We start from the raw sequence: 27,433 nt of genomic DNA, 5'->3' as shown, positions 1-27,433 counted from the left end.
TTAAATAGTGAGGCACTGGGGAGGGAGGATCTCTTTTGATGCTCTTCATGGATTTCAACTGTGAGCCAAGAAGTGGTTCCCAGGACATGGGGATAGTTAGAACCTGGGGTAGAGTGGGAGACCCTAAATGCAGGTAGACTGCTGGAGAATGGTCCAGTTTTTGGGTACATGTGCTGTGTGTTGCCATGGACCTGGAGAAATGAGAAAGAGCTCACACTGGGCCCTGAGGGGATCTAAAAACAACAACATATGAAGGGGATGGTGTCCACAGAGGATTATCAAAGTATGAAATTGGTAGCCAGGTCAAGCATGCAGATGAATTGGCTGCCCAGTAGGGGAGAATGTGGAGGAAGGCTTGGGTATATGGAGGTTATAAGGGTTGCTGGTGGAATGAGCCAGAGGATGGGTGGGGGCAGAAAGAGGGGTTGCAGGGAGTTGGGGATTCATAACTGCAGGGGTCAGGCTTGAAGGAGGTAGGGCTGTGACCTACCATGCAAATGACACACCTTCATTTGCTCTGACCCCCGAATCGGGACTGGACCTACAGGGAGGAAGAGGTCTGAGTGCAAAGGAGAAGCAAGATCTTGGGTGTGAATCCCACATCATTTAGTGTAAGAGCAGGTAGAGAGATGGACAGGATCAGAGTCCAGCAGCCTGGTTTGCCAAGGCAGAGGTGGGAGAAGTATCTGGGATCTGCACAGAGCCAGGGGACAGGGGCATGGGATATGCAGTCTGGACCACAGTTGGGGAAAGACAAGGGGTGGGGTAGGCTGCTAGGCAGTGTATCGTTCCATAGCACCTGTTGTGCTCTCCCTCGCCTCTGTTTGGCCCTCGAAGGTCTTGCCGTCCTTCTGACCTCCCATTTTTGTCTTTAAGGTATGTATGTCTTTCCCCAACATCAGAGAAGGAAGCTTAGTGCTGGTCACTTTGACCCTATAGTAACAGCATAGGAATACTGCTGGCATGGCCTTTCCCCTCTTGCAGAGCCTGCATCTGATGCTTGTGGGTGGAGGACAGCCTCCTTCTGGTCTGGATGAAGGGCGCTCACCCTGCATCTCCTTTGCTGGCCCCTGGGAGCCTGGAGAGCTGGGAAGGTGGTCTTCTTCCAGCTCTTCCTCTGCCGCCTTCCCTGGCAATTCCCAGCAGCTTGGGCATGGGTCTCAGAAAGCTCTGCTACTTCTATAATTAACTGCCCAGCTTCAGGACACCTCTAGCAGGGCTGTGCAAGTTGGAGATAGCCTAACCGTAGAAGGAGGAGCTCCTGGGAGACACCTAGGACATTTCATGGGAGAAAATTTCTAGGTTCTTGGGATAGAGACTGACCTCCTGAGTTGAGAACTGGGCTGAATGGAAGTTAGGTGTCCCTTGGTCCACAGAGGCCTAGATGCTACTAGGTCTCCATTGCCAGGGGCCCCCATTTTCTTAATGGTCCAACTCTCCTGTCTCTTTGTGACTCTCTTTTTAGTCCTCCATCCCTTTCTGAAGCTTTGCCTAGGTGCTCAACTCTATTTCCTTTGGTTGAGGAAGAGGGAGATGACTGGATGATACAGGTTTGCAGCCTGGTCTATTTGCTTGGATGGTAAAGGTAGGAGAAGAGATCTGCATGGGAGGCGGGTTACTGATGATCCTGGAGGGTCACAGCATGTGGGAATTGCAGGTGAGTAGCACAGATTTTGTCTGTAGCAGAGTCACCTAGGATACGGAGGTAGGACTTCCATAGAGAAGCATCCAGCCTATCTGGATCAAGGGACACCTCACTGTTGAGAGTGGGAGAGAGATTTTGTAGAGGCTCTTTGTGGCAGAGCCTGCAGGCAGGGCAGGTGTTGGGAAGCTGAGCCAGGGCAGCAGGGTGCTCCTGCTCAGCAGTGGAAGCAGGGTGGGTCAGGAGAGCCCAAGCTGCTATTGTGCCCACTGAGAAAGTTGCCTATTCAGAAGGCTGTGGGGTTGGATCCAAGGAGAGGAGGAAATTGAGAGACCAAGAGAGCTCTTTTTGGAGACAAACATCAGGCCCTTGTGATTGTGGACAGGAGATGTGGGAGCCTAGGAGTCAAGAGAGGTATAGCTCAGAGGTAGAATGCCCATGGGTTCAATTTCCAGTACCACAAAAAAAAAAAAAAAAAAAAAAAGGAGGAGGCAGCTGGCAGAGTAGGAGTCCCCTGCAGTTGTTTGGAAGCATGGGTTGCTCTGTGGGGACTCTTTGGGGCTGTCGGCCTGATCCATGAGAGCTCTTGAGTTTGGGGCACTGGTTCCAAAGGCTCCCCAGATGCCTGGCCCAGGCTGCTGGTTTAGGCTCCCAGTGCCTGCATGTTGCCAGCTCTTACTCTGGGTTGCCAGGCATGGTTTGGGGTAAATCATGCCTCAAGCACACTAGGACACCATCCAGATTTTGCCACCATGCCACTCTCTCGGGACCTCTCCAGTGACTCCATGCCATCTGGATTGTGGTGCCCTTCACCTTGACCCTCCCTACTGGTGCCTGCTGTGCCTGAGTGTCTGAGTGTCTGAAGAGATGGCAAATGTCCTCAGTTGATTGGATCTTCCAACTCATGGCAAGCAGGTTCTATTCACTTCTTTTTCTGCATTTGGTAAAACAACCTTGAAGGCCAATGCCCTTCGTGAGGTCACTGTTGTAGTGGTGGCCTAGAAGATGCAGAACTCCAGTCTAAGCAGGGCTTCCTCCATCTCTCTTCCAATGGAGTCCTGCAGCCCAGCTTCCTTTTGGGTTTAGTTTGAAGGATCCAAATATGTAAAGGTTATATTTTAGGTCAATTTGCATTCATGCTGAAAGAAATTCAAGAGTATATTTTCCATATATATAAGAAAAATATTCCTGAAATATATCTAGAGCTCAAATATAGTACTGATTTTTAATTTAATAGGAGAAAAATATATTGGATTAAAGCAAGATGATCAAACTGTGGTCATTGTGAGCATGTCAGCTGGGCCAGCTCTTCACTATTCATTACTGTCACCTTACCTAAGTTTAAATACCCTTACTTGTCAAACCTTCATCATGATAAGAAATATTTGAAAAACCCTACACATGACTTTATCAAGTTTAGATCTTATTTCTTTGACTGCCTTCTCTGGAGTGTTTTCTGTCTCAAGGGGCTAACAAGTATTAGCCACATGGCAGGGGAAGTTTCAGAACCATGAATCCTAGAGGTCAGTAAAATTATTCTTATAATATTAATTAACTTTTTTTACAGTTATAACATCTTTTATTCAATTCACACAGAAAAGCATGCAATAGCTGGGCTTGGTGGCGCATGCTTGTAATCCCAGCGCTTGGGAGGCTGAGACAGGAGGATCACACAGGTTCAAAGCCAGCCTCAGCTACTTAATGATGCTCTCAGCAACTTAGTGAGACCCTGTTTCCAAATAAAGTATAAAATAAATCTGGAAGTATAGCCCAGAGATAGAAAACCCTCTGGGTTCCACCCCCAGTACCACACACACACACACAAACACACACACACACACACACACACACACACACACACACACACACACAAGAAAAGCATCCAATATTAATGTAAAACAATATATTAATGTAAAATGTTCAGTGCAAATTAGGTAAACAATTCATTAGGATACAAACCCATTTATAAGGCCAACGTAGACATACCAAAGTAATATACTTCTTCAGAGCCTACAATAAAAACTGTACTTAGTTCTTACCTATCCTTACCCTTTCAATACTTTTCATGAAAAGAAATTGAACTTTATAAAAAAACATTCTATTAGCCAATTAAAACTTCTCTTTCCTAAGTATGGAAATAGATCAAGCAAAAATGTTGCCATGCATACAGTTTACATAGAGAAAAGTAACATGTGAATAAGAACTTTATCACTCTGAAAAAACCTCCTTTGTGCTATCAAGAAACTTGGCAAAGAGTGCTTTTGCAACTATACATTTGGGACAATGATACTACAATGTTTAAGCTCCTTAAAACCCAGCCATGCCTTCCATACCAAAGTATGCTCAAATTCTGATTTTACGTACTGTTATGGTTTAGATTTGGAATGTCTCCCTAGACCTCACTTAGATGGTCAGCCATGTTGGAGGCAGGGCTTGGGTGATGATGGGAGGCTTATGGGGGCCATAGCCTTGGGGATTACATATGGTCCCTCCTCTTGGCACTCTCTATCTTGCTTCTGGTCTCCATGATGAGCAGAACCCTTGTGCTTTTCTCTTTCTGCTTCCCATATCATGACCTAAGCTCCACAGACTTTATCTGGCTTAACAGGGACTAAACCCCTATAATCTCCGAAACTGTGAACAAATAAATCTTCCCTCCTCTATGTTGTAGTGGTCATGTATTGGGGATTACAGAAATGAAACTGCTGACCAAAACACATATGCATAAAAAATGAGCAGATAAAAGCCACCTCACATAAAATGAGTTTGCCAATAGAGACCACCTGACATAAACATATTTTCATATAGAAATGTACTCGTTCATACTAGCAGAATGTTTTTATAAAACTGGACAAAGCACAATGTTAAAAATGCAAACATTCATAAAACCTAAGAAGAAGTAAATGATTATTGAACTAAGGTCAGAGTGCTATTTCTTAACCATGGCCTTACTTAAATAAAAAGCAAAGTGCAAAATAACATTCACCTAGGGAAAGCTTTAAAGAAACTCATGTCTTATGAGCAATGTGTAGACAATTCTAAAGTTTTTCTTAAGAAACCCATGTTTTGAAGCTAACTGAGCCACATTTACAGGCAACTATCTCTAATGGTTAAATAAGATTTGGGGAAACAGTATGCTCAACTCAGATACATGTAATATTTGTTTAAAAAAAACAGAAAAACACTTTTCTACCTTCTCTGATCATAAAGGTCCCCAAATAAAAATAAAAAGACTAAATCTTTTCAAAATGAAATTACTCAGGGGATTAATCTACTATTCTGACCTAACACTCATGAAAGATTATCAATCTAAAATTTTTATAGGAGAAAAAAGTAACTTAAAACACTTTTACATTTCTTTCAGGACAAAAACACAAATGACACCTCCCTGGGGAGTCAACTCTTAGTCTTGATAGGCTGGCAATGGAAAGGCTGCTCTGGATTTTTCTTTTTGTTCATTGATTCACATTTTTATTCCTCTTTTCAGGCACAAAGAAAGTAGACAAAGGAGACTGAATGTTATTTGGCATTTCTCTTTTTATTTAAGTAAGGTGATTTTGGAGACTGAACATGGACCAAGGTGCATCTCAGAGAACATCTTAAACAAAGATAACCCAAACCTTTGATCTTCAAGTAGTTCAAATGTGAACTACTTAACAAACCACCCTGGGAAAATTCTGTCTGAAACAAATAGCTTGGGGACTTAATTTCATTATTTCCTTGATGAGAAGTGGGATGAAGTAAAAAATCTTCATTCATTTCTTGGTTAGATGGAGAAAGGAGAAAAAAGAAAGTGGGTTTCCATTCATTTCAATTTTCTAACTTATCAGTAGTTAGAGAACCTTTGGAAAGATTTAGCTTAGTTCTTTCCTCTAATTTATCATGTCCTTCAAGAAATTTACTGCCTTGAGATGCCTTTGATAACCCATCCAAATCCACTGACTTAAAACCATAATTACAAGGGCTCTTTCTGTTGTCTGACTCTGACATCATTGAATCCAACTCAAAGATTTTTATAAGGTAAGCAACATCCATTGATGCTTCACTGAATGTCTTTGTATGGTTCATTTCAAAAGAGGGAATAGAATTCAACCTCCTCAATAAACGAGAGCCTGATAAGCTTGATTTCTCACTCAATTTTGAAGATATTTCTCCAACAGAATTTGCTATCATGTTCCCGTCTGAACTTTCAAAATTCAAGCTTTGGGTGTAGCTTGTGGAGCAACAGTTCCTGAATTTTATCTTTGGGGTAGTAAAACATACTTATTTCTATTGATTCTCATTTTCATTCATATCATCTTCTGATGAATGTTTATTACAAACATTTTGGGAATCACAAAATCATCAAAATACCAATTTTTGAAGATGTTTTGAGTGATTTTTGAAACCTCCTGGTTTGACCACAGAACACTCTCTATTTTCTAGAATATTTATCTGAAGGCAACTAAGGGACAAAGATGTACAAGGAGCTGGAAGATCATAAAGCTCTTCATCTTTGTAGAATATACAGTCACTTGGTTTATTGTCCCACTCTTCTGCAAAATAGGTACCCATACTTGTATCTGTCACATCTAACATTATTTCAAGGTTATTTTGATATAGGTCTTTGTTTTTAGTACAGTTTGATTCTGTTTTGATGGTACTGCGCTGTCTGGCAGAACTGGTATCAGAGAGTCTACTGCTGGTGGGCTTTGCCAGGTGAGATGAACTGGAGGTGAATGAGCCAAGCTGCCTTCTGGCATCATTAACTTGACTCTTTGATGCCACATCCTCCTCGCTGCCTGTCTTACTCTTGCTGTCATCAGGTGAGCTCTGGCAAATGGAATCCATAGTTTCCTTCTCTTCACTTGAATTTTTGAGTTGTGCAATTTGAGATTCTAGTTCCTCTATATACTTATCACTTTGTTCCAGGGCTTTCTTAAGTCTACTGGTTCCATGATCATACTGTTCTACTTTGGAATGAAGAGCAGCAACTCTAAACTTTCCAAACTGATGATTTCCTGTCCAAGAGCAAGCGCTATTAATTCAGCTCATATATGCACGAGGAGTTATCCCTTCTGGGATGATCTGTTTTCAACTTCAGCCTTCAGTTGCAAATTCTCCCTCACTAGGCAACCATTTTCCAATTTCAGTTTTTTATTTGCCTTTTTTTAACTTAACCACATCATCTTTTACTTTTTCATAGATTTAATTAGCTGTTCTGAGTTTTTTCTTCCATTCTGCTACAGTTTCTGGGTCAGTTTTACTTGGAGTATCTGCAGTGGTATATTTGTCTTCATTTTAGTTGCCCTGCATCAAGGGTAAAGGATACAGAATAGTCTTGATCTCTGACTCCAAGGTGAGATTTTTACTTTAAGTTCTTCTACCTCTTTCCACGAACAATCTATTTCATCCTCATATTATAAGTTGAGTTTTCTCAAGGTGCTCCGTGACTGTATGACTTAGCACTGGTTCACTTTCACTTATTCCTCCAATAATTTCCTTGCAAGGATTTTCAGGAGTAATGGAGATTCTACAAGCTGGACAAACTGATGCAAATAGAACAAAATACTTGCTTGTTGATGCATCTGAGAGGTTAGCATAGCTTTTCCAAGCAAACGTGCACGTGATGGGCAGAGTGAGAGACAATGTAATGTTCTGCACAGGCTGAGCCATGGCAGCATTCAAAATCCCACCAATAGGGAAGTTCCCCCCATAAGAGCTCCTTGCTGCCAGTCATTTTTCTTTAAGCTGCTGCATTGCAGTTATGCATCATAGTGAGGTTCAGAGTGACAAACATACATGCACACAGTTTTCATTGTGTGTTTCCCTCTGGTTCCCGCCCTGCTCCCCCCTTTCCCACAAACAGTCTTTGCATTGCTTCAAATAACTTAATGTATGAACAAAGAATTATTTGAATAGTTTTAGATTGATTGGATTGACTATGGAGTTCCAACACTGGGAATAAACACAGGAGCAGATACTTTCTTCTAAGTGCTAATTTTTGAGGAAGGCCACCTGCATTTGATCATGAGAAATGCGACATGACAGTTTGGAAAGTGAAGAATGAAAAGAGGATAGTCCAGAAGTAATACCTAAGTATTACTTTAAAATTTCTTTATTCTTTAAAAAATTCTATAAAAATATCAAACAAAACAACACGGTGGTATCCAGTATATGGCTTCCTCTCTGTGGCTTGGCGCTCTTGGTGGAGTTACTGGCAGCTTACTGCTCTTTCAATTCCTTATAGCAGTTTCCAAGAGTGTATTTTGCAATGGTGGAAATCTTCCATGCAGTTCAATATGGTAGCTGCTAGATACATAGGTTATTTAGCACTGAAAATATAGTTGACCGAAAACTTTAATTTTATGCAGTCAATACTTTAAATATAATTAATAAAATTAAAATGTAAATAACCCATTGTGCCTGTGGCCATCATATTGGGCAGTATAGTGAATTTACCCTGACTAGATTAAATCTTTGCTTTGCAAGTTAGGTCTTCCCAAAGTGTCCAGGTCGACAACCTTGATTTCTGTACTGTGTGCAGGAATGGTGCTCAGTGTTGACTCTATTGATAAATAAGAAACAGTCTGTTTCCTAAACAAATTACAGCCTCGTGCTCTCTCATAACATTACGATGGTTCCTTAGAAGGTTGAGTAGATATTGATGAATGAAATATGTGCTTCTTTAAAAAAATATTGAGGTGACTGGCAGACTGCAATGTGATAGAAAACGACTGCTTGGTTTGAGAACACTATGTATTCAGTTTTTTACACACTAAAAATTTGTACGTTTAAAAGATATTATGTAGGTAAAATATGTGGCATAGTTGTGACATTTCAGGCTTGGCTTTGTATCCTCAAGTCCTATTGCATTCTGGAAAACTTGAAAACTGGAACCAGCAAGTTTTGGAGGCAACGCGTGCTTCTGAATCCAGGTGCTTCTACTTACTAGCTTTGTGCCTTGAACAAATCACCTACTCTCTCCAAATTTCAGTTTGTTCATCTCTAAATGAGGCTAGTGATGTCTTCTTTCTTTTGAAGGACTAGGTGAGATTAGGTGAGATAAGACATTATAAAATAATAATGATAATATGAAGAATAGCTGACCTTGAAGACTCCTTCACTGTGCATCAGGCACAGTTTTAGGCTCTTTTATGCATCATTCATTTAACCTTCATATCAACACTGTGTGTCCCCATTCTAAGGATGTGGAAATTAAGGCACAAGGAGCACTTCATGCTTGCTTTGCTATGATCTTATCACTATTATTACTATTACCAATGGTTTCCTGTGGTTAAAGGTCTGTTCAAGCAGAGACACCAAGTTAGATATTAAATAAGACATTACAAATTTGCCTTTTGTAGACCAACTACATATTCATTTGTCAGTCTCTTTTCCCAAACCCCACTTACTATTGTTTCTCCTCCTTTTACAAACTGGAGTCTGGGCTGGATTAATAGCACATCACAAAGGTAGACGATGTCACACAGGATGTCCGTAATAATCCAGTAGCGTGTGTTGTCTGGTGTTTGATAAGGAAAGACCAGGCGCAGTGGGATAAGCCAGCAGTTCCAGTTATAAGCAATGACGACAAGCAAGAGCCACAGGAGATAGAGTCGATCTAGAAAATTAGTAATCAGAGTCATCCAGATGGCATGGAGCAAACATTAAAAAAATTTTATTACTTAGCTCGGTCAAGTTAAAGCTCTATCCTTTGGAGATAAGCAATTTGCAATACAGGGTTCTATTAAATATGAAACTCAATTCCGTATCCAGAGCGGGAGGTGTTGTGCTGTACAGGGATGTAAAGTAACCTTAGTAGCTTTTGCAACAGCGGAGGGTCTTCTTCCTGTATCCTGGCCACTCTGAGTCTGTCTCAAGGGATAACTATACTATTTGGATTCAGGAAATTGGAAACCCAAGAAGGCAGAGGGACCTGGTCAGGACTCACTGCAGCAACAGGGCTCTGGTTTCTCTGCTGTTGATCTTTAGGACTTCCTACGGTCAGCAGAGAAAGGCCACATCCTGCCAGAGGTTAAGGCTCTGAGTGGGGACAGTAGGCAGTGGCCCATCAGGGTAGCCCCTGTCCCTGCACACACTGCCTTCCTCTGCCTATGGAGGGCACAGAGGAGACTTGTTCCATTAGAATAATTAACAGTGTGAAACCCTGGGAGAGGGTGGAGCTTTGTAATGATTTTGTGTGTGTCAGTATCTATATTATGCAGCACTTTGGGACCTTCTTTTTATAAATAATTACATGTGGGACAGGCCCTAGACTCCTTTTGAAAAACAAGCAGGAATATTTTATCTCTTGTCTTCACTAGATAGGGGTGAACAATTATTTGCAGATTATATAGCTTAAATTATGCTTTATAAATAGATTCAGAATATAGCCTGAGAAAACAGAAGCTGTCTGTGACTTTAGGTCTCAGGGGTTGCTGGTGACAGCCAGCCCTCCCAGTGGGTTTCCCCTTAGATGGTACCTGTGTGCGAATCTATGCTTCTTGGAAGTGTAATTCTCTTCAGGCCCTCTGTCAGAGATGCCATCTGGAATTTGCAACACAACATGCCAGGGTAATGTTCTTTTTCTTGCTTAGAATTACATTCTTGTGTTGATGATACAGCTGTGGGCTTTGCTTTATAAGAAAAAAAGAAGGAATGTTTTTAATAGGTTAACAGAAATGAACTTGAATTTGATGAAGCAAGAATGCTTGGAAATCTTCTTAATAGAGGCAAAAGATGTAGAATGATTATGTTTTTCTTTTTCTTTGTGTGTGTGGTACTGGGGATTGAACCCAGGGGATTCTACCTCTGAGTTACCTCCCCAGCCCTATTTTTAATTTTAAAATAGCATCACACAAGTTGCAGAGGACCTCTCTAAGGTGCTAAAGCTGACCTCGAACTTATGACTCAGCTTCTCAAGTACTGGAATTACAATGGTATACCATTATATCCACCTTAAAGTGTTCATATTTAAAATGTTGACATTGGCCGGGTGTGGTGGCGCACGCTTGTAATCCCTCACTTGGGAGGCTGAGACAGGAGGATTGTGCTGGTTCGGAGCCAGCCTCGCTGGCTTAAGAGACCCTGTTTCCAAATTTAAAAAAAGTATAAAATAGGTCTGAGAGTGTAGCCCAGAGGTAGAAGGGCTTCCAGGAACCCCAGTACCACCAAGAAAAAAAATTGTTGACATTTATTTCACTATATGTATATGGGAATATCATGCTGTATACCTTAAATGTACAATAATGTATAAAATAAAAGAAAACAGTGGCATATTTAAATTATCCAGAGGCCCTCTGCAACTCAGTGAGACCCAGTTTCAAAATAAAGAATAAAAAATAGGTCAGGGGGTGTAGCTCGGAGGTCGAATGCCCCTGGGTTCCATCCCCGGACCAGAGAAAAGAAAATCCAAGTAATGAAAACACTGGAATTTGAGAAATCATAGCAAGTTTAAAATTAATATGGCATCAACAAACATATTACATAACACACTCACCCATTCCACAGGTGTTTGGTTATTATTCAGATCCTTTAAGCTACAGATAAATAAAACTCAAAATATCTTTTTCAACATATCTATTTCAATCTGTAATAACTATGACTTATTTTGGCTTTATATATTTAAAAATAACATATAAGGGACTTCCTTAAAGATGGCAACTGAAGGAAACACATACCAGTCCTGCTGATACTTTGTCATTGGGAAAACTGCATCCTGACAAGAGAAAGAAACCAGCATAAATTGGAACAGACCATGGAGAACTGAAAGGTAAGAAAAACTATAAGAATTTCTCCTAAAAACAGGAACAAGACAATGATGTCCATTATCACCACTTCTTAATAGAGTACTTGAGACTATAGGCAGAGCAATAAGGCAAGATAAGGAAATCAAAGGAGTATAAATAGAAAAAGAAGAGCTAAAACTATCCCTATTTGCAGATGACATGATACTATACTTAGAAAACCAACAAACTCAACCAAAAGGCTTATAGAACTGATCAACCAATTCAGCAATGTGTTGCATACAAAATCAATCTTAAAAAATCAGAAGCTTTCCTGTATGCCAACCATAAATTCACTGAAAAAGAAATTCAGAAAATACTTCCACTCAGGATGTCCCCCCAAAAATAAAATACTTAGGAATAAACCTAACCAAGGATGTAAAAGACCTCTACAAAAAAAATTATGAAACACAAAAAAGAAATTGAAGAAGACCTTCAGAGATGGATTTGCTTGGATAGACAGAATAAATATTATCAAAATGGCCATATTTCCAAAAGTGATCTACAGATTTAATGCAATACCCATTAAATTACCAATGTCATTCCTCACAGACATAGAAAAATTAGTGAATTCATTTGGAACAACAAAAACCCAGAATATTCAAAGTAGTTCTCAGCAACAAGAACCATTCAGGAGATATCACAATACCTGGCTTCAAAGTATGCTACAAAGCAATAGTAATAAAAACATCATGGTACTGGCACAAACACAGACACATAGACCAATGGAGCAGAATAGAAGACTCAGAAACAAATCCATATACTTATAACCTATTGACTTTTGACAAAGAGACCAAAAACATACACTTGAAAAAGATAGCCTCTTCAAGCAACGGTATTGGCAAAACTTGTTAAGCATAGGTAGAAAAATGGAAATGAACTTCACTTTCTCACCTGCACAAGAGTAATTCAAGATGGATCAAATTCTTGGATATCAGACCAGAGACCTAGTAGTTCCTTCAAGAGGGTGTATGTACAACATTTTAATACAAAGACACAGGTAAAACTTTCTGAACAGACCCCCAAAGCACAAGAAATTAAAAGGCAGATCAATATGTAAAATTGTATTAAACTGAAGAGCTTCTGTATAGCAAAGGAAACTATTAAGAACCTTAACAGAGAGCCGAGAGAATGGGAGAAAATTTTGGCCAACCATTCCTCCGATAGAGGACTAATGTTTAAAATACACAGAGAACTCAAGAAATGCAACACTAAGAAAACAAATAACCCAATAAAAATGGGCAAATGAACTAAATAGACACTTCACAAAAGAAGAAATTCAGATGGCCAATAAATATATGGAAAAAAGCTCAACATAATTAGCAATCAGAGAGATGCAAGTTAAAACTACCCTGAGATTTCACCTAACTCCAACAAGAATGGCAATCATTCAAAACACAAACAGCAAATGCTGATGAGAATGTGGAGTAGTGAGAACTCTAATACATTGTTGGTGGGACTGCAAATTTGTGCAAGTACTTTGGAAAACAGTATGAAGATCCTCAGAAAAATGGGAATGAACCTACCATATGATCTAGCAATACCACTTCTGGGTATCTATCAATAGATACCCATAATGGAAACCAAACTACAAAACTAATGCATGCATATCTATGTTCATAGCTTCAAAATTCACAATTTCCAAACTATGGAGCCAGCCAAGATGTCCATAAACAGATGAAATGATTACAAAACTATGGGACATGTACATAATGAAATTTTACCCAGCCATAAAGAAGAACAAAATTACATCATTTGCAGGGAAATGGATGGAACTGGAAAATATTATGCTAAGTAAGATTAGTCACAAAAAGTAAGAAATTGGATACTCTCCTTAATATGTGAAAGCTAGGGAGAAAATGGGTCATAAAACTATAGAATGGGAGGAGAGAAAAGGGAAATTCCCTAATGTTCATGAGATATATTCACAAACCTATCAAAGACAATCACTAAGCCAAACATGAGAAGGAGGGAAGGGAGAGAGAATTGGGTAAGGGCTGAGTGATGTATGCTTGTATGTCCTACAATCTTGCACTCCATTAAGATGTATGACTACAAGCATCAATAAAAAAATTTAAAAAAGAATGAGAATGAACCTACTATATGATCCAGCAATATCACTTCTGGCTATTTACCTAAAATAATGGAAACCAAACTACCAAACTAATGCATGCGTATCTATGTTCATAGCTGTGCAATTCACAATTGCCAAACTATGGAATCAGCCAAGATGTTCATCAACAGATGAATGGATTACACAACTATGGGATATATATACAATGGAATTTTATTCAGCCATAATGAAGAACAAAATTATGTCATTTATAGGGAAATGGATGAAAGTGGAGAACATTTTGCTAAGTGAGATTAGTCTGTAACAAAAAGTAAAAAACTGGATGCTTTTCTAATATCTGGAAACTAGAGGAAAAAGGGGTCATAAGAGGAACTCCAGATGAAGAAAGAGAAACCTCAGATGAGCAAATAAGGTGACTTAACTGAGGGGATGAACAGGGGGAAGAGGAAAATTCCCTAATGTGCATGATGTAGATTCACAAACATATCAAAGTTAATCACTAAGCCAAACATGAGAAGAAAGGAAGGGAGAGGAAATGGGGAGGGAATTGGGGAAGGGCTAAATTAGTGTTGTGTGCATGTATGTCTTTATCATCTTTTAATCCATTAAGATGTATGATTACAGTGCACTGTTAAAAGAAATAAAAAATAATATGATTTCATTCCGGGTGTGGTGACACACATTTGTAATCCTCGCGCTTGGGAGGTGGAGACAAGGAAGATCATGCAGGTTCGAAGCCAGCCATGCTGGCTTAGGAGACCCTGTTTCCAAATTAAGAATATATATATATATATATATATATATATATATATATATATATATGTCTGGGAGTGTAGCCCAGAGGTAGAAGAGTTTCCAGGAACCCCAATACCACCAAAAAAAAAAAAAAGATTTCATCTATTTGCTGATAATCCTTAGCAAACCAATTTCTCAGGATCTATTTTATTCCTATAAAAATTGCATGTATTTCAAGATATTAAAAAATAAAACAGGTTATTGTGCAATACATAGTTCATTTTGAAAACCCAAATTTCCTTGGAATTATAAGGATGCCTTTAATTCTATCCCATATAATTAACTATTTGATTTGTATTAATTTTTTTTTTTGGTGGTACTGGGGTTCCTGGAAGCCCTTCTACCTCCAGGCTACACTCCCAGACCTATTTTTACGTTTTTATTTGGAAACAGGGTCTCCTAAGCCAGCGCGCGCGGCTGGCTTCAAACCTGTGCGATCCTCCTGTCTCTGCCTCCCAAGCGTGGGGATTACAAGCGTGTGCTACCATGCCCGGCTATATTAATATTATTTTTAAAAAACAAACTTTCTTATCTTTTATATACATATAAACAATACACATACATCTATATCATCTATATCTGTATCTATATCTATCAGTCTCAAAATAAACTATACGCACCTGAATCATTGTCTTAGGATCTGCTTTTGGGAACCCAAACTGAATAATTTGATAAGTACATGTCCCTTCATGTTTTGTTTTCTTCCCAGTCGTTCAAGGGAACAGTGCTTACCAGTACGTGGGCTGGCTTCAGGAGAGGATATTTCTCCCTCTTTCAGCTTACTCTTGTAGAGGGCTGTCCTTTGCCGCATTCTTCTCACCAGGTTGTGTAGCTGGGTATCAGCATACTCATTAATAACAGGGGCTCCAAATGGTTTGCTCTTTGGGCTAATTGAGAAAAAAGAAAAAGAAAAAAATAGATATAGAGATAGGCTCATGAGGAAATACCTACTGGGGAGAGATTTTATATTTTTAATATATATATATATATATATATATATATTTACGAACTTTCCCTTTTTGCTATTGAATAAAACAATTCAAGCATTTAAAATTAATGGCCATAGTTCTGATGGAATGCAGATTTTTCCCTGAAAAATTAGAACCCATTAACAGAAAATGTTCATTATCGACCATGTTAGCTCTTGATAACTATGATCTTATCAGTAGATTGCATCACTAGAAGTACCAAAGGTATAGCTGTCATGTTAGTCAGAAATATAAGATGGCCCAAGATTCCCTGCTGCTTGGAATCTCTGTCCTGCATAATCCTGGGTGCAATAAATATAATGGGCTTTGATTCCATAATTAGTTCATGTAATATGGCATAATTTAATTCAAAATGAAATTATACAGGTGGGCCTGATTTAATCACATGAGCCCTTTAAAAGCAGAGTTTTTTCAGCTGGTGAAAGAGCAGAAAGGCAGAGACTTTAAGCACATGCATGGAGGATGTTATTTGAGATAAAGCCTCTATTGCTAGCTTTAAAGAAGAGGGCCACCAAATAAGAATTGCATGAGGCCTCTTAACAGGCTGAGATAATCTTGACTGATAATAAAAACAAAGGGACCTAAGTCCTACAACCCCAAGTAACAAGTTTTTTTTTTTCTTTTTTTTTTTTGCCAATAACGTGAATGGGTTTGAAAATAGATCCTTCTCCAACACCTCCAAATGAGAGCCCTGAGAACTTGGCCAAGACCACCCAGACTTGTGCTCTATGAAAATATGAGCTAGTAAGTAAGTGTGCTATTAAACTGCTGAGTTTGGGTAACTTGTTTCATAGCAATAGAAAAATAATACAGCTGATATATTTTAAGAGCTTTCATTCTGAGAAAATATACAAACAGATTATTACAGAGAATGGGGAGTAGACTAGCACATTTGTGAAAGATCTAAATTTCTTCAGAGGTTTCCCCCAGAATTCTGACTCTTCTCTCTTCCTTTTCACAGATGACACTGGTTCTACACAGGCCCATGTCAGCGCTCATCTACTCACATTCATATATTCTGTTTCTGTCTCAGTTTCAAACTGGAAAATATGGGGTTTCATACTGGAACTTGATAACTTATGGACTATTTAAGAGAAATATATTATGAGCCCCTATTCATGAACATGGTTTCTCTATTTGGCCCATGAATGTTTCACATATATCACTGTTTACAGATTCCCAGACTATTGGTGTTTTTATCTCTTCTCTTTTTATTGTCATAATTTATGCCTTTTTCAAGAGTCAAAGGTTTTATCTCAGCACTGAGATTATTCAAGCATAATGTACTATATAAGACATTTATAAGTGTGCTTAAGAATGGTAAAATCTGAGCTACAGTGAAAGAAAATTAGATAATTTTTAAACAACACAGAAATAGGTGGACTCTAGGTCCATAAAACCATAATAATATTTTTATAATAACTGTCATAGATTTCATCTTTGATTCTTTTTTTATAAAATTATTTTTTTTGTGTGGTACTTTGGATAGAACCCAGGGGCATTGTACTTCTGAGCTATACCTCCACCCTAGGTTTTAGTCTTTTTATTTTTGAAACAGTTCTCACTGAATTACAAAGGGCCTTGCTAAGTAGCTGAGGCTGTTCATGAAATGCAATCCTCCTGTCTCAGCCTCCTGAATGCCGGTATTACAAGTGTGCACAACTATCTCAGCTCATAAAAATCTTGTAAAAATTAAACTTATTTCTTAACTGATGCATAAAAAAGAAAATTTAAATATTTATGGGGTGACAAGTGATATTTAAATACATGTATTGATTCTTAAAAACTTAGTATGCTTAGAAGTTTGTTCATCCACCAAGTTTTTATTAAGCTTCTACTTAATGTATAACAAATATATATGGATTAGAAACTTGCTCAATAGTTTAATGGGGAAGTTAGAATATTGATAAATAGCTAACAATAAATAATAAGGATATGTACAAATTATTCCTATGCTCCCACTGAACTTAATCTGGAGTGTTAAGGAGAGATTTTGGTGGGGAGATTTGTTGTCTTAAGGAATTAAAAGACCCTTGACAGAGAAGTGGTGAACCAGCATTCTAGGCCTTGGGAGTAATTTGTTCAAACATGACATAATGCAATAAATATTTTAATGTGATTGGAACTGTGTGTGTGTGTGTATGTGTGTATGTGGTGTGTGTGTGTGTGTGTGTGTGTGTGTGTGTGTGCGCGCGCATGCACGTATGTAGGGGGCAAGTGCCAGAGAGTGGCAAAGATGATATATGGTGATTGGGTCTGGAAAGGCAAGATGGGTAGAACATAGTTTTGATGGTCCTATGTGACCTGTTTAGTTTGGACATTAGTTGCAAAAAGAAGTCAGCATAGACTATTAAGCAAATGAAGAGTTTGAGCAGATACATTTGTACTTTGGAGAGGTAGCAATAATAGTAAGTAAAAGAGGGGCAGCATGGAAATGAGGAATAGGTTATAGCTGATGGGAGGAAAAGAGAGATTAAAAATACCTCAGAGCAAGTATTACTCATAGTATGTGGTGCATTTTCTGGAGGTTTGGGTATCTTAAGTTAAGAATCAAAAATGATTCTCAAGTTTGGATTGTAAGAAATTTGATTCATGAAGATAACATTAATATACATAGGAATCTAGAAAACAGATGCTTATATGTTGTAATTGTTTGGAATTAGAATGCCCTTAACCCACATGAAAATGGAGTGGCAATATTGGAAGGAGGGCTTAGTTATAATCTCAGCAGTGGCTAAATCATTGTAATGGATTTATCTGGGTGGTGGCCCAGCCCAGTAGGGTATGGCTGGAGAAAGTGGATTGCTGGAGCTGCTGCTTTGGGGATTTTACATGGCTTCTCCTCCCTCCCTCTCTCTTGCTTCTGGCCTCCATGGTGTGCATAGCCTTGTGTTCCTCTCTCCACTTCCTGCCGGCATGCCTTGAGATCTGTAGTCTCCAGCCTCATATGGTCTGAACTCACAATATTTAAACCACGAGCAAATAAGTACTTCTTCCTCAAAACTGTATGGTCAGTTCTTTAGATTATATCTGTGAAAATGCTGACTAATACATATGTACTGGGTACATGGAAAAAAATGAATTCAAGGATCGTGTGCAGTAAGTTCTTATTTGAGTTTCCAAGGAGGTACTCAGAAATAGAGTTCTGGGACAAGAACTTGGTGTTTCTCAGTTATTATGGGATATTTGGAGCAAAATTTGTGGATGACATTAACACATGCTGTGAAGTTCGTAAGGTCAGGGGTATGTCTTTTCTTTATACTCCACAAGCCTTAGGACAAGGTAGATTTTAAATAATTGCTTGTTGAATAAACCTGCTACTTCTAACCTTTTGTTTGACCTTATTTTATGTGCCTCAATGCTTTAAAAATCTATAAAAAGCAAAGTTGAGGGTTGGTAAATCATTAACTATAAAGTTAGATATTCAAACTGTCAAATGGCTTATTCAAGCCCTAAGTCCTAGCATGCATATTTCTTCTTTTCCTGATTTATCTACAAGCCCTAATTGATCATATACTTGACACTTAAGCATACCGGCTTATATATAAATGTATCTCCTGGTTAAAAATGATGAAAATAATATTAGAAAGCATGATAGCTTCATTAATTATATATATATCAATTTTAACTTTTATGCATTTTTTATTTTTGTCTTAGCTGGAACATTAAAATGCCAGTCTATTTTATCTTCTTTTTTTTTTTTAGTTTCTTTCCTAAAGTAATCATTACCCATCTTCTCCTCTGCCAGTATATAAAATTTTTTTTAGATAATTTTGTGACTGAACATAAAAAGATAAAGAGAAATAAAGAATATATTTCATAAAATAAAGAAGCAAATTGGGGCATAAGAGGGAATTAATGGACATATCTTACATATAGTCGTGTCATTTGACCTACATTTGATATTTTTAGTTTGTTACTAGTTTGTATATTATTAAAAGAATTGGTCTATAATGATGAAAGATTTGGTTAATAGCAAAAATGCTTTGAAAATTTTAATGCACGAATTTTGGAAAATATTGGAAAGGAAAATCTTAAATTTGGAAGAAAAGTCTTCCTGGATAATCAATTCCTGAGAAATATGAGATTTCTAAAATTTTTTTAATGTACCTATATGAAGGAATGAAGAATTAATTGCTGTTGGAATAAAATTTATGACTTTAAAGGTCCAGAGAAAATTCATTAAAATTTCTCAAAAAAGTAGAATTGTACTAATATTTTTTATTTATTTAAATTTAATCAGAGGTAAATGCAAAAAAAAAAAAAAAAAACAAACAAACAACAATAAAATTCACAGAAATTTTTGCCCTCCAGGGCAAGATTTGAATTAGAGAGAAGCATATCTTCCCTTTTGTACAGTGGTGAAGAGGCATTGTAGTGGAGAAAGGAGAAAAAGCCTGTGTTTTGCAGGTGCACTCATGGTTATCGCTTTAGGAGGACACACAAAAGACACAGATACCTAAACACAAAAGATATACATGTTGAAATTATTTTAAAATTGCCTGTGTTCATTAGGACTCTTGGACAGTTTTCATATACATCCAGGAAGAATATGTTCTCTGGTTCGAGATTGCTGTATCAGTATAACATGCAAAGATGACTAGCTTTTTAAAATTTTATTTATTTATTTATTTATTTATTTATTTATTTATTTATTTTGGTGGTACTGGGGTTCCTGGAAGCCCTTCTACCTCCGGGCTACACTCCCAGACCTATTTTTACATTTTTATTTGGAAACAGGGTCTCCTAAACCAGCGCACGCGGCTGGCTTCGAACCTGCGCGGTCCTCCTGTCTCTGCCTCCCAAGCGCGGGGATTACAAGCGTGGGTCACCATGCCTGGCAGATGACTAGCTTTTTAAAATCTCTTTTACTTTGAATTTACATGTAACAATTGCTTTATGGGGCACATTGTGAAAAGTTGATATATGTGTATAATCTCTAATGACAAAAATCAAGATAATTAACATTTTCATCTACTTAAATGTTTATAATTTCTTTGTGTTGGGAAGCTTTAAACCTCTCTCGTAATTCTTTAGATAATATATAATAAATTAGTGTAAACTATAGTCATCCTACTATGCTATAGAACATCAGAGCATATTCCTTCTATATAACTGTATCCCTCTTCTCAATTACTTTTTCTACTCTTTAGTGATCCCTGTTCTACTCTCTACTTCCCTGAGATCAACTTTCTGGCTTACACCAAAATGGCCTCCAGTTCCATCCATGTTGCCACAAATGACAGGATTTCTTTCTTTTTTTTTTTTTTTGAGAAAAAATGTTACATTGTGTATATATACCACATTTTCTTTAAGATGGCTAATTTTGATGGAAATGATAAAATGGGTGAGGGTGGTAGGAGGTGAATTTACAGAGGAGGTGGTGTTTGAGTCGAATGGCACTTATCTGGTGAATGGCGCTTTGGTTTTATAAACAGTAGGTATTTAAGGCAAAGCAAACAGTCTGAGAATTAGGGTATTGGTTTTGGCCTTGTGCAATATGATAAAAACTTAAACATTTTAGTATAGGTTACCAAATCACCTATAATTTGCTTTGAAATGTTAGCTGAGACTGATAGGGCTGAAGTCTAAACAGAAAAGGGAAATGATTAGCTATGTTTTAGAAAAATAATTAGAAAAAGAAAGAAGATAATTAATTATGATAAGAAGAAAATATGACTTAAAGAAGGCAGAGTCAAGTTAAACTATGTGGGTTAACAGTTTGTTTCCCCTGATGTTAATATCTTACTTTATTATACAATGTTTATCACAACTAAGAAGCCAACACTAGTATGTTATTATGAACTAAACTCCAAACTCTAGACTTTATTTAGATTTCATAAGTTTTTCCAATGATGTCCTACATTTTGTCCCAGGATATCTCATGCATTTAGTTGTCATATCTATTTAGCCTCCTCTGGTCTGTGATAGTTTCTCACACTTTCTTTTTGTGACCTTGAATGTTTTAAAGAGTACTAGTCAGGTATGTTGTAGAATGCCTTTAGTTTGGGTTTGTCTAGAGCTTTTCTCATTTTAGGCAGGAATTATGGGTTTGGGGAAGAATATTATTCTTGTATCAGCATCATATTGGAGGGCATATGCCATCTACATCACTGGTGACGTTAACCTTGATCACTCGGTTGAGAGAGCATCTACTATGTTTTTCCACTACAAAGTAATTTTTTTTCCCCGATTTCCAAATTTTATTATCTGAAAACAAGTCATTAAATATAGCTGACCCTCAAGGTGTAGAGGATAGGCTCAGTATTACATCTGAAATATCTCTGGGCAACTGGGGAAGAATCTGCGGCCTGGCCTTATTGTTATTTTGGGTATCTTGGGCTGGAGACATTTAGAACAGATAGAAACCTTTGGCAAGACCTTTTGACTAACAGTTTATTCTTTACAGTACTTTAACTCCCTATAAAATTTTATTGACAAATAATTTGTTGAAAGGCATGATAATCATAGCATTTTTCCCTCCCCTGTAAATATGATTAACAACTGCTATAAAGAAGAAACAAACTTCTAGCATTTGGGAGGCTGAGACAGGAGGATCGTGGTTTGAGGACAACCTCAGCTATGTAGTGGGGCCCTTTGCAACTCAGTAAAATTCTGTTTCAAAATAAATAATAAAAAATAGGGCTGGGGGGTAGCTTGGAGACAGAATGCCCCTGGGTTCCATCTGTAGTACCTAAAACAAAACAAAGAAAGAAAGAAAAAAAGAAAGAAAGAAAATATAGTTCTGCTATTGAAGAATTTTTGTCTAATTGGATGGAGACCATTTGAACAGGACCCAGTTAGGAAGCATGAAATTAATCTGTTATGGGCCCCCTTATCCAGAACTTGTCCCATACTCTCATTCTGATTTGGTCAAATTAAGGACTCCTTGCTTCCCAAACTACCTGATGTACCACCTTCCCCACCCCATTCCTTCAACAAATTGCTTACCTAAAATAACTTTATAAAATGTTTCAGTGCTTAAAACATAAATTATATCTTAACATAAATGAACACAACTTCAAGTTTCGTCAGCATATTTCATTGAATAATCACTGCCAACATTCATGTCTTCCTAGAACCTGAGAATATGGCAATACTTAGAAATAATTTCTTTGCAGATTCAATTACAGATGGTTTGACTTTTGATCCTTGAAGTTATAATGTTTTGACTTTATGATGAGACAAATACAATAAACATTTGTTAGAAACAGATTTTGGGGAGTATTGAATAAATACTCATGAACTCAAAAGTAACTCTGCAAGGTAGCTTAATTCTGCAGAAGTGTGCATGCACACCATAAATTGAGGAAACATACCACACAACCAGTCCAGGCTCCTTTTTATCATTCTGACATGTAACCCACTGTGTCATCCCCCACTGGCTGGAGTGAGACCTCACAATCTAATCCAGTTAGCTAGTTTCCCATTGGGCAAGTTTTTTCTTTAGAACAAAGGAGAAATAGGAAACCTATACTTCTGATAGTGGGGCATACAGACACATGTACCAGAAAGTTACAAAATAGATTCCTAAGCTACTGTTACAAAATGAATACTAGTCAGCTTTAAAGTGACCTTATAACTTCCATAGACAAGATCATTTTTCTTTTGTAAGCATTCAGTAGAAATGGTACTTTGAGTTTTGAATTTTGATATTTTCTGGATGATCCCTGGAATGATACTCTTGTGATGCCAGGCAGCAGCATGGCCCAGTCAGCCATGAAATTGTCAGGACAAACAACTAGTACTCTACAGTGTGCTATGATGTTCGGTAAGTTAGGTGTGTGAAGTGCATTTTTGATTTATGTTATTTTCAATTTAACAATGTGTTTATTGGGATGCAACCTTTCTGGAAGTTGAGGAGCACCTACACTGAAATCAAAATTGTACTGGAGCAGAGTGGACCTTTAGTATGGTGACTAGCGTCCTTCTAAGAAGGCCACCTGAAGACGTGGAGAATACATGATGATGTCATGTGACAACAGAAGCAGAGTGGAGTGATGCACCTGCAAGCCAGAAACATCACGGATCATTGGCAGCCGTGACACTGGGCAAGAGGCATGGAATAGATTCTCCCTTGGTACTTTCTGGAGGACTGATTGTGGACACTTTGATTTGGGGTTTCTAGCCTCCAGAACTGTGAGAATGAATTTCCGTTATTTTAAGCTATCCAATCTGTGGTGACTCGTTATGTTGTCCTTGGAAACTAATTGAGCTTGCAACGTGGATAGCTATGATATCTCTTACAAGATGGAGTTGCACGAGAAATATAAATACATTCAGTTCAGTTATGTTAAACTTGAGATGTGAATTAAAAAAAATCAAAGGCTCATTAAATGTATCCAATACAATAGGCAGCTGAAATTTACATCTGAATAGCTAAGGGAGTACTGAACTGGGGATACTGAACTAGGATTCACCTGTCTAGAGGAGATGGTGGAGATTAGGCTGTGGGTAAAATTACTGGTAAGAGCCTGCAAAGAACAAGAAAAGACTGAGAGTTCACAACCTTGGAATTTGCTGACATTTAAAGAGTAGCATTTAAAAAAAGGAACTGAGATGTAGCAATTAGAAAGGTGGAGCTAAGAGAGAAAAATGTCACAAAAACCAGAGGAGGTAGCAGTTTGAAAAAGGAGGTCAGTGGTGTCTCATGCTGCATACAAAGTGAGTGGGATGAGGGCCGGAGGAAGACTTTAATTTTAAAAAGTAAAATTTCATTGGTAATCTTCAAGGAAATTGGTTAAAAAAATGTGCAGTGTTAACAGATTTTGTCAGTTTTTCTCCTCATTCTTAAGTATTTTGTAAAAAGAGGTGCACAAAATCTGCCATTTTCCTCTAAGCACTGTTTTGCATCCATCATCATCATCATCATCATCATCATCATCATCATCATCATCATCATCATCATCATTTTGTTTGTTTTGTTTTTTGTGGTACTGGGGTTCCTGGAAGCCCTTCTACTTCTGGGCTACACTCCCAGACCTATTTTTTTTTATATATACTTTTTAAGTTTGGAAACAGGGTCTCTTAAGCCGGTGGCTGGCTTCAAACCTGCGCGATCCTCCTGTCTCCGCCTCCCAAGTGCGGGGATTACAAGCGTGCGCCACCACGCCTGGCCCATTCATTATTTTCCAAACTCATCTGAATGTAGTTTTATTTCTGCTAATAAAATCTTGGAATAAATCTTGGCATTTGCAAACTTTACTAGATTTCTCTTAATTTTTAGGAATTAGCCAGGGGTGGTGGCGCACACTTGTAATCCCCGCACTTGGGAGGCAAAGACAGGAGGATCGCGCAGGTTCGAAGCCCACCGCGCTGGCTTGAGAGACCCTGTTTCCAAATTTAAAAAGTATAAAAAAATAGGTCTGGGAGAGTAACCTGTAGGTAGAAAGGTTTCCAGGAACCCCAGTACCATAAAAAAAATTTATTAATTTTAAACTCATTTAAAAATCTAGGTTGGTTAAAGTCTTTTTACACTTGTCATTTCTATCTTGTTGAATAACATACAGAAATTATACAAAAAGTATTATAATCTAATTTGGAAAGCTTGGGGAAGGGAAAAAGGATGTCTTTTTTTTCTTTGCCATGATTATCAAGAATTAATAATAAATTTATATATCTGATTTCAGAATTACATGTGTAGAAAAGAATCTTGCTTCGAATAGGTGAATATTTGGGGAGCTATACATTTCTGAATGAAAGTAATTGTAAATAGCACTAAATTTTGATTTTTTAAACCCGGAAATCCAACTATCAATCAAAAGTTTGACATTTTTTGTAAATTTTGATGAGCATAGATATAGCTCCACCAGCCCCTTCTCATAGTCACCCCTAAATGCTATGAGGATGTTGAATTGTCACATTTCACTTGTGCATATGGCATTGTTTGTACACATTAATTTATACATATGGCAGTACACATATGGATATTATGGCGCACGATTTCTTAACCTAAATGAGTCTTGATCTGTTTGCAATGTGCTACAGGTGCATTTATGTCCTCAAAGTCTATTTCCTCACTCCCTGTCAGCAGTCTACTTTGTAGAGCTTTTCTTTCTACTAAGCTATAAGTACTGGGGGGGGGGTCATGCCCATGGTGTTTATTTGTACTATTAGTGAATTACATTCTACTGTCTCAGACATGCAGTGGTACTGAGGCCTATTAAAGATTAGGTAACTATTTAAGGCTAAAGTAATGAAAAGGTTATAAAAAATATTACACATAGATTACGAGTTTATAATCATAAGGTAAATACGGGCACATAAATGCATGTATAAATATACACAACACAATAAGGAATAGCAAACGTTCCCTTACATTAAAGCAATTATAAAGAAAATGAATAGACATGTCATAACATGAAATACTCATAATATTAGTATATATCATTTCAGTAAACACTTTAAATCTTCTAGTGGCTTTGGGTTCTCTTATTTTTTTCTGAGTAGAAAAGACACAAGTAGAATAACCATGTTTTTCTATACACACACACACACACACACACACACACACACACACACACATCCCAAAAGAGTTAAAAATGTATTCACAAATGTTCTTGAAAGTTGTTGTCTTGAGGAAGTACATTTTAAACATCTAATACATTTATTCAAGAGACAGCATTGTATACTTACTTTGAATAAAAAAGAGAACGTGTTCTTTATTCACTTTTAAGGTTCTTTAGTTCATATTCTCTTCATTTATTTACATTATTACCTTTATTTTTACTTGTTCTAAATAAATTTATATTTTTTCTTTATTTAAAAACTGTTCTATTAGAATATGCTATGGACTTAAATGTTTGTCTCTCAGATTCATATGTTCATATGTTCCAAGTCTGACTGTGTTCAGAGGTAGGGGTCTAAGGGGGTTAAAAGAGCTTAATAAGGTGGTTCCTTAATAGGATTGGTGAACTTATAAGAAGAGAGGTACTAGAATGTGCTTTTATTCTGGCCACAGAAAAAAAGCCACATGGAACTACTGCAAGCAGGTAGCCATCTATTAGCTAGAAGAGAAGCCTCACCAGAAAACAACCATGGCAGCCCTTAGTCTCAGACTTCTTGATTCTAGAACTCTGAGTAAATACATTTCAGAGCTTAAGCCACTCAGTCTGTGGGATCTTGTGATGACAGGACCAACATACTGATATGGAATACATGTGTGTTTAGAAAAGAAGGGGTAAAGCTATTTTAAGAAGCAGAGAGGAAATTGGATCAAGAAAACAGGGCGAGTGCCATAAATCCTTGGAAATAATAGCAAATATATTTAAAAAAATCTGCAGTGCTGGAAAGCGAGACACAGTTACTAGCAAACCAGGAAGCCTAAGGAGTCTGAAAAATAGCACACAGATTCATTTTAACTCATTCAATGCTTACAAATTGTAAAGTGCTCAGAACAATGTGGCTTTGTTATTGTCAATGAAGAAAACCATTACTGGAAACACAAGAGATGCTTGTTATAAAGTGAAAGTCATTCTGGGTGTGTTTTGTCATTGGAGGGAGTGGAGAAGAAGGGCCTGGCGGAACAGTGCGTGGTCAACCACATTTAGAGTTGTGAAGCAAGTTGCTCTCTTTCCCCCAAACTTGCATTGAGTATACGGAAGTAGAAACAACTGTTTCAAGGCAGTGAAAGGGGATCTGAATTGGAGAAACACAGTTATATCCCATGTAGATGGCAAAATCAAGAAGAAATAGGGGACACTGTGCTCACACATATAATTAGTGTTACACTTCTCTTGGCAATGTTTGTCCTACAATCAATGTAGAAAGAATACAGTAAACAGAAAAACATCTACAGTAATGGTATATAAAATAGTGGAACAAAGTAAGGAGATAGAAAGAGAGGGGGTTTGATGGGAATGGTCTTCCTTAAGCATAAGCAATAAGTGGGTGTCATGATCTGTAGGAAGCTTTTAAAAACCTTGAAAAAAACTAAAAGTTAATTTGCCTTTTATTATCACCATGTACTAATAATTTTGAATATTGTTGACTTCTTTGTATGTTACTGATCTATACAACTTATGGGAGATTTCAAATGCAAGCCAAGATTTACTGAACAATTGCACAAAATCTATACTATGATGATCACCAAAATAAGGAAGAAAAACGAATACTTCAGGAAACAGAATTAACAAAGCAGATAATTTTAGAAATAATTTTATCTTCA

The 27,433-nt window shown here is 37.6% G+C and overlaps 1 protein-coding gene and 1 pseudogene across 2 annotated transcripts in view; both read right to left on the bottom strand.

The window, feature by feature from the left end:
- Nucleotides 1–27,433, bottom strand: part of CNGB3 (cyclic nucleotide gated channel subunit beta 3) — a gene marked incomplete at both ends in the record, with an annotated part of 160,428 nt that overhangs the window by 82,370 nt on the left and 50,625 nt on the right. Inside the window, 3 exons of the mRNA XM_080694751.1 lie at nt 9,037–9,245; nt 10,108–10,260; nt 15,011–15,165. Of these exons, the coding sequence (XP_080550877.1) occupies nt 9,037–9,245; nt 10,108–10,260; nt 15,011–15,165 (517 nt within the window). The remainder of the gene's footprint in view (nt 1–9,036; nt 9,246–10,107; nt 10,261–15,010; nt 15,166–27,433) is intronic.
- LOC308261922 (ORC ubiquitin ligase 1-like) lies at nt 774–7,297 on the bottom strand (annotated as a pseudogene). The gene is made up of 4 exons: nt 6,697–7,297; nt 5,219–6,631; nt 5,027–5,174; nt 774–933 (listed from the first exon to the last, which is right to left on the bottom strand). The product of its transcript is annotated as an ORC ubiquitin ligase 1-like (transcript).

This window comes from Muscardinus avellanarius, assembly GCF_963383645.1.
Source record: "Muscardinus avellanarius genome assembly, chromosome: 4".
NCBI classification, from domain to species: domain Eukaryota; kingdom Metazoa; phylum Chordata; class Mammalia; order Rodentia; family Gliridae; genus Muscardinus; species Muscardinus avellanarius.
Note: the sequence above shows the minus strand (reverse complement) of the source record. Positions and strands in the feature narration are given on the sequence as shown.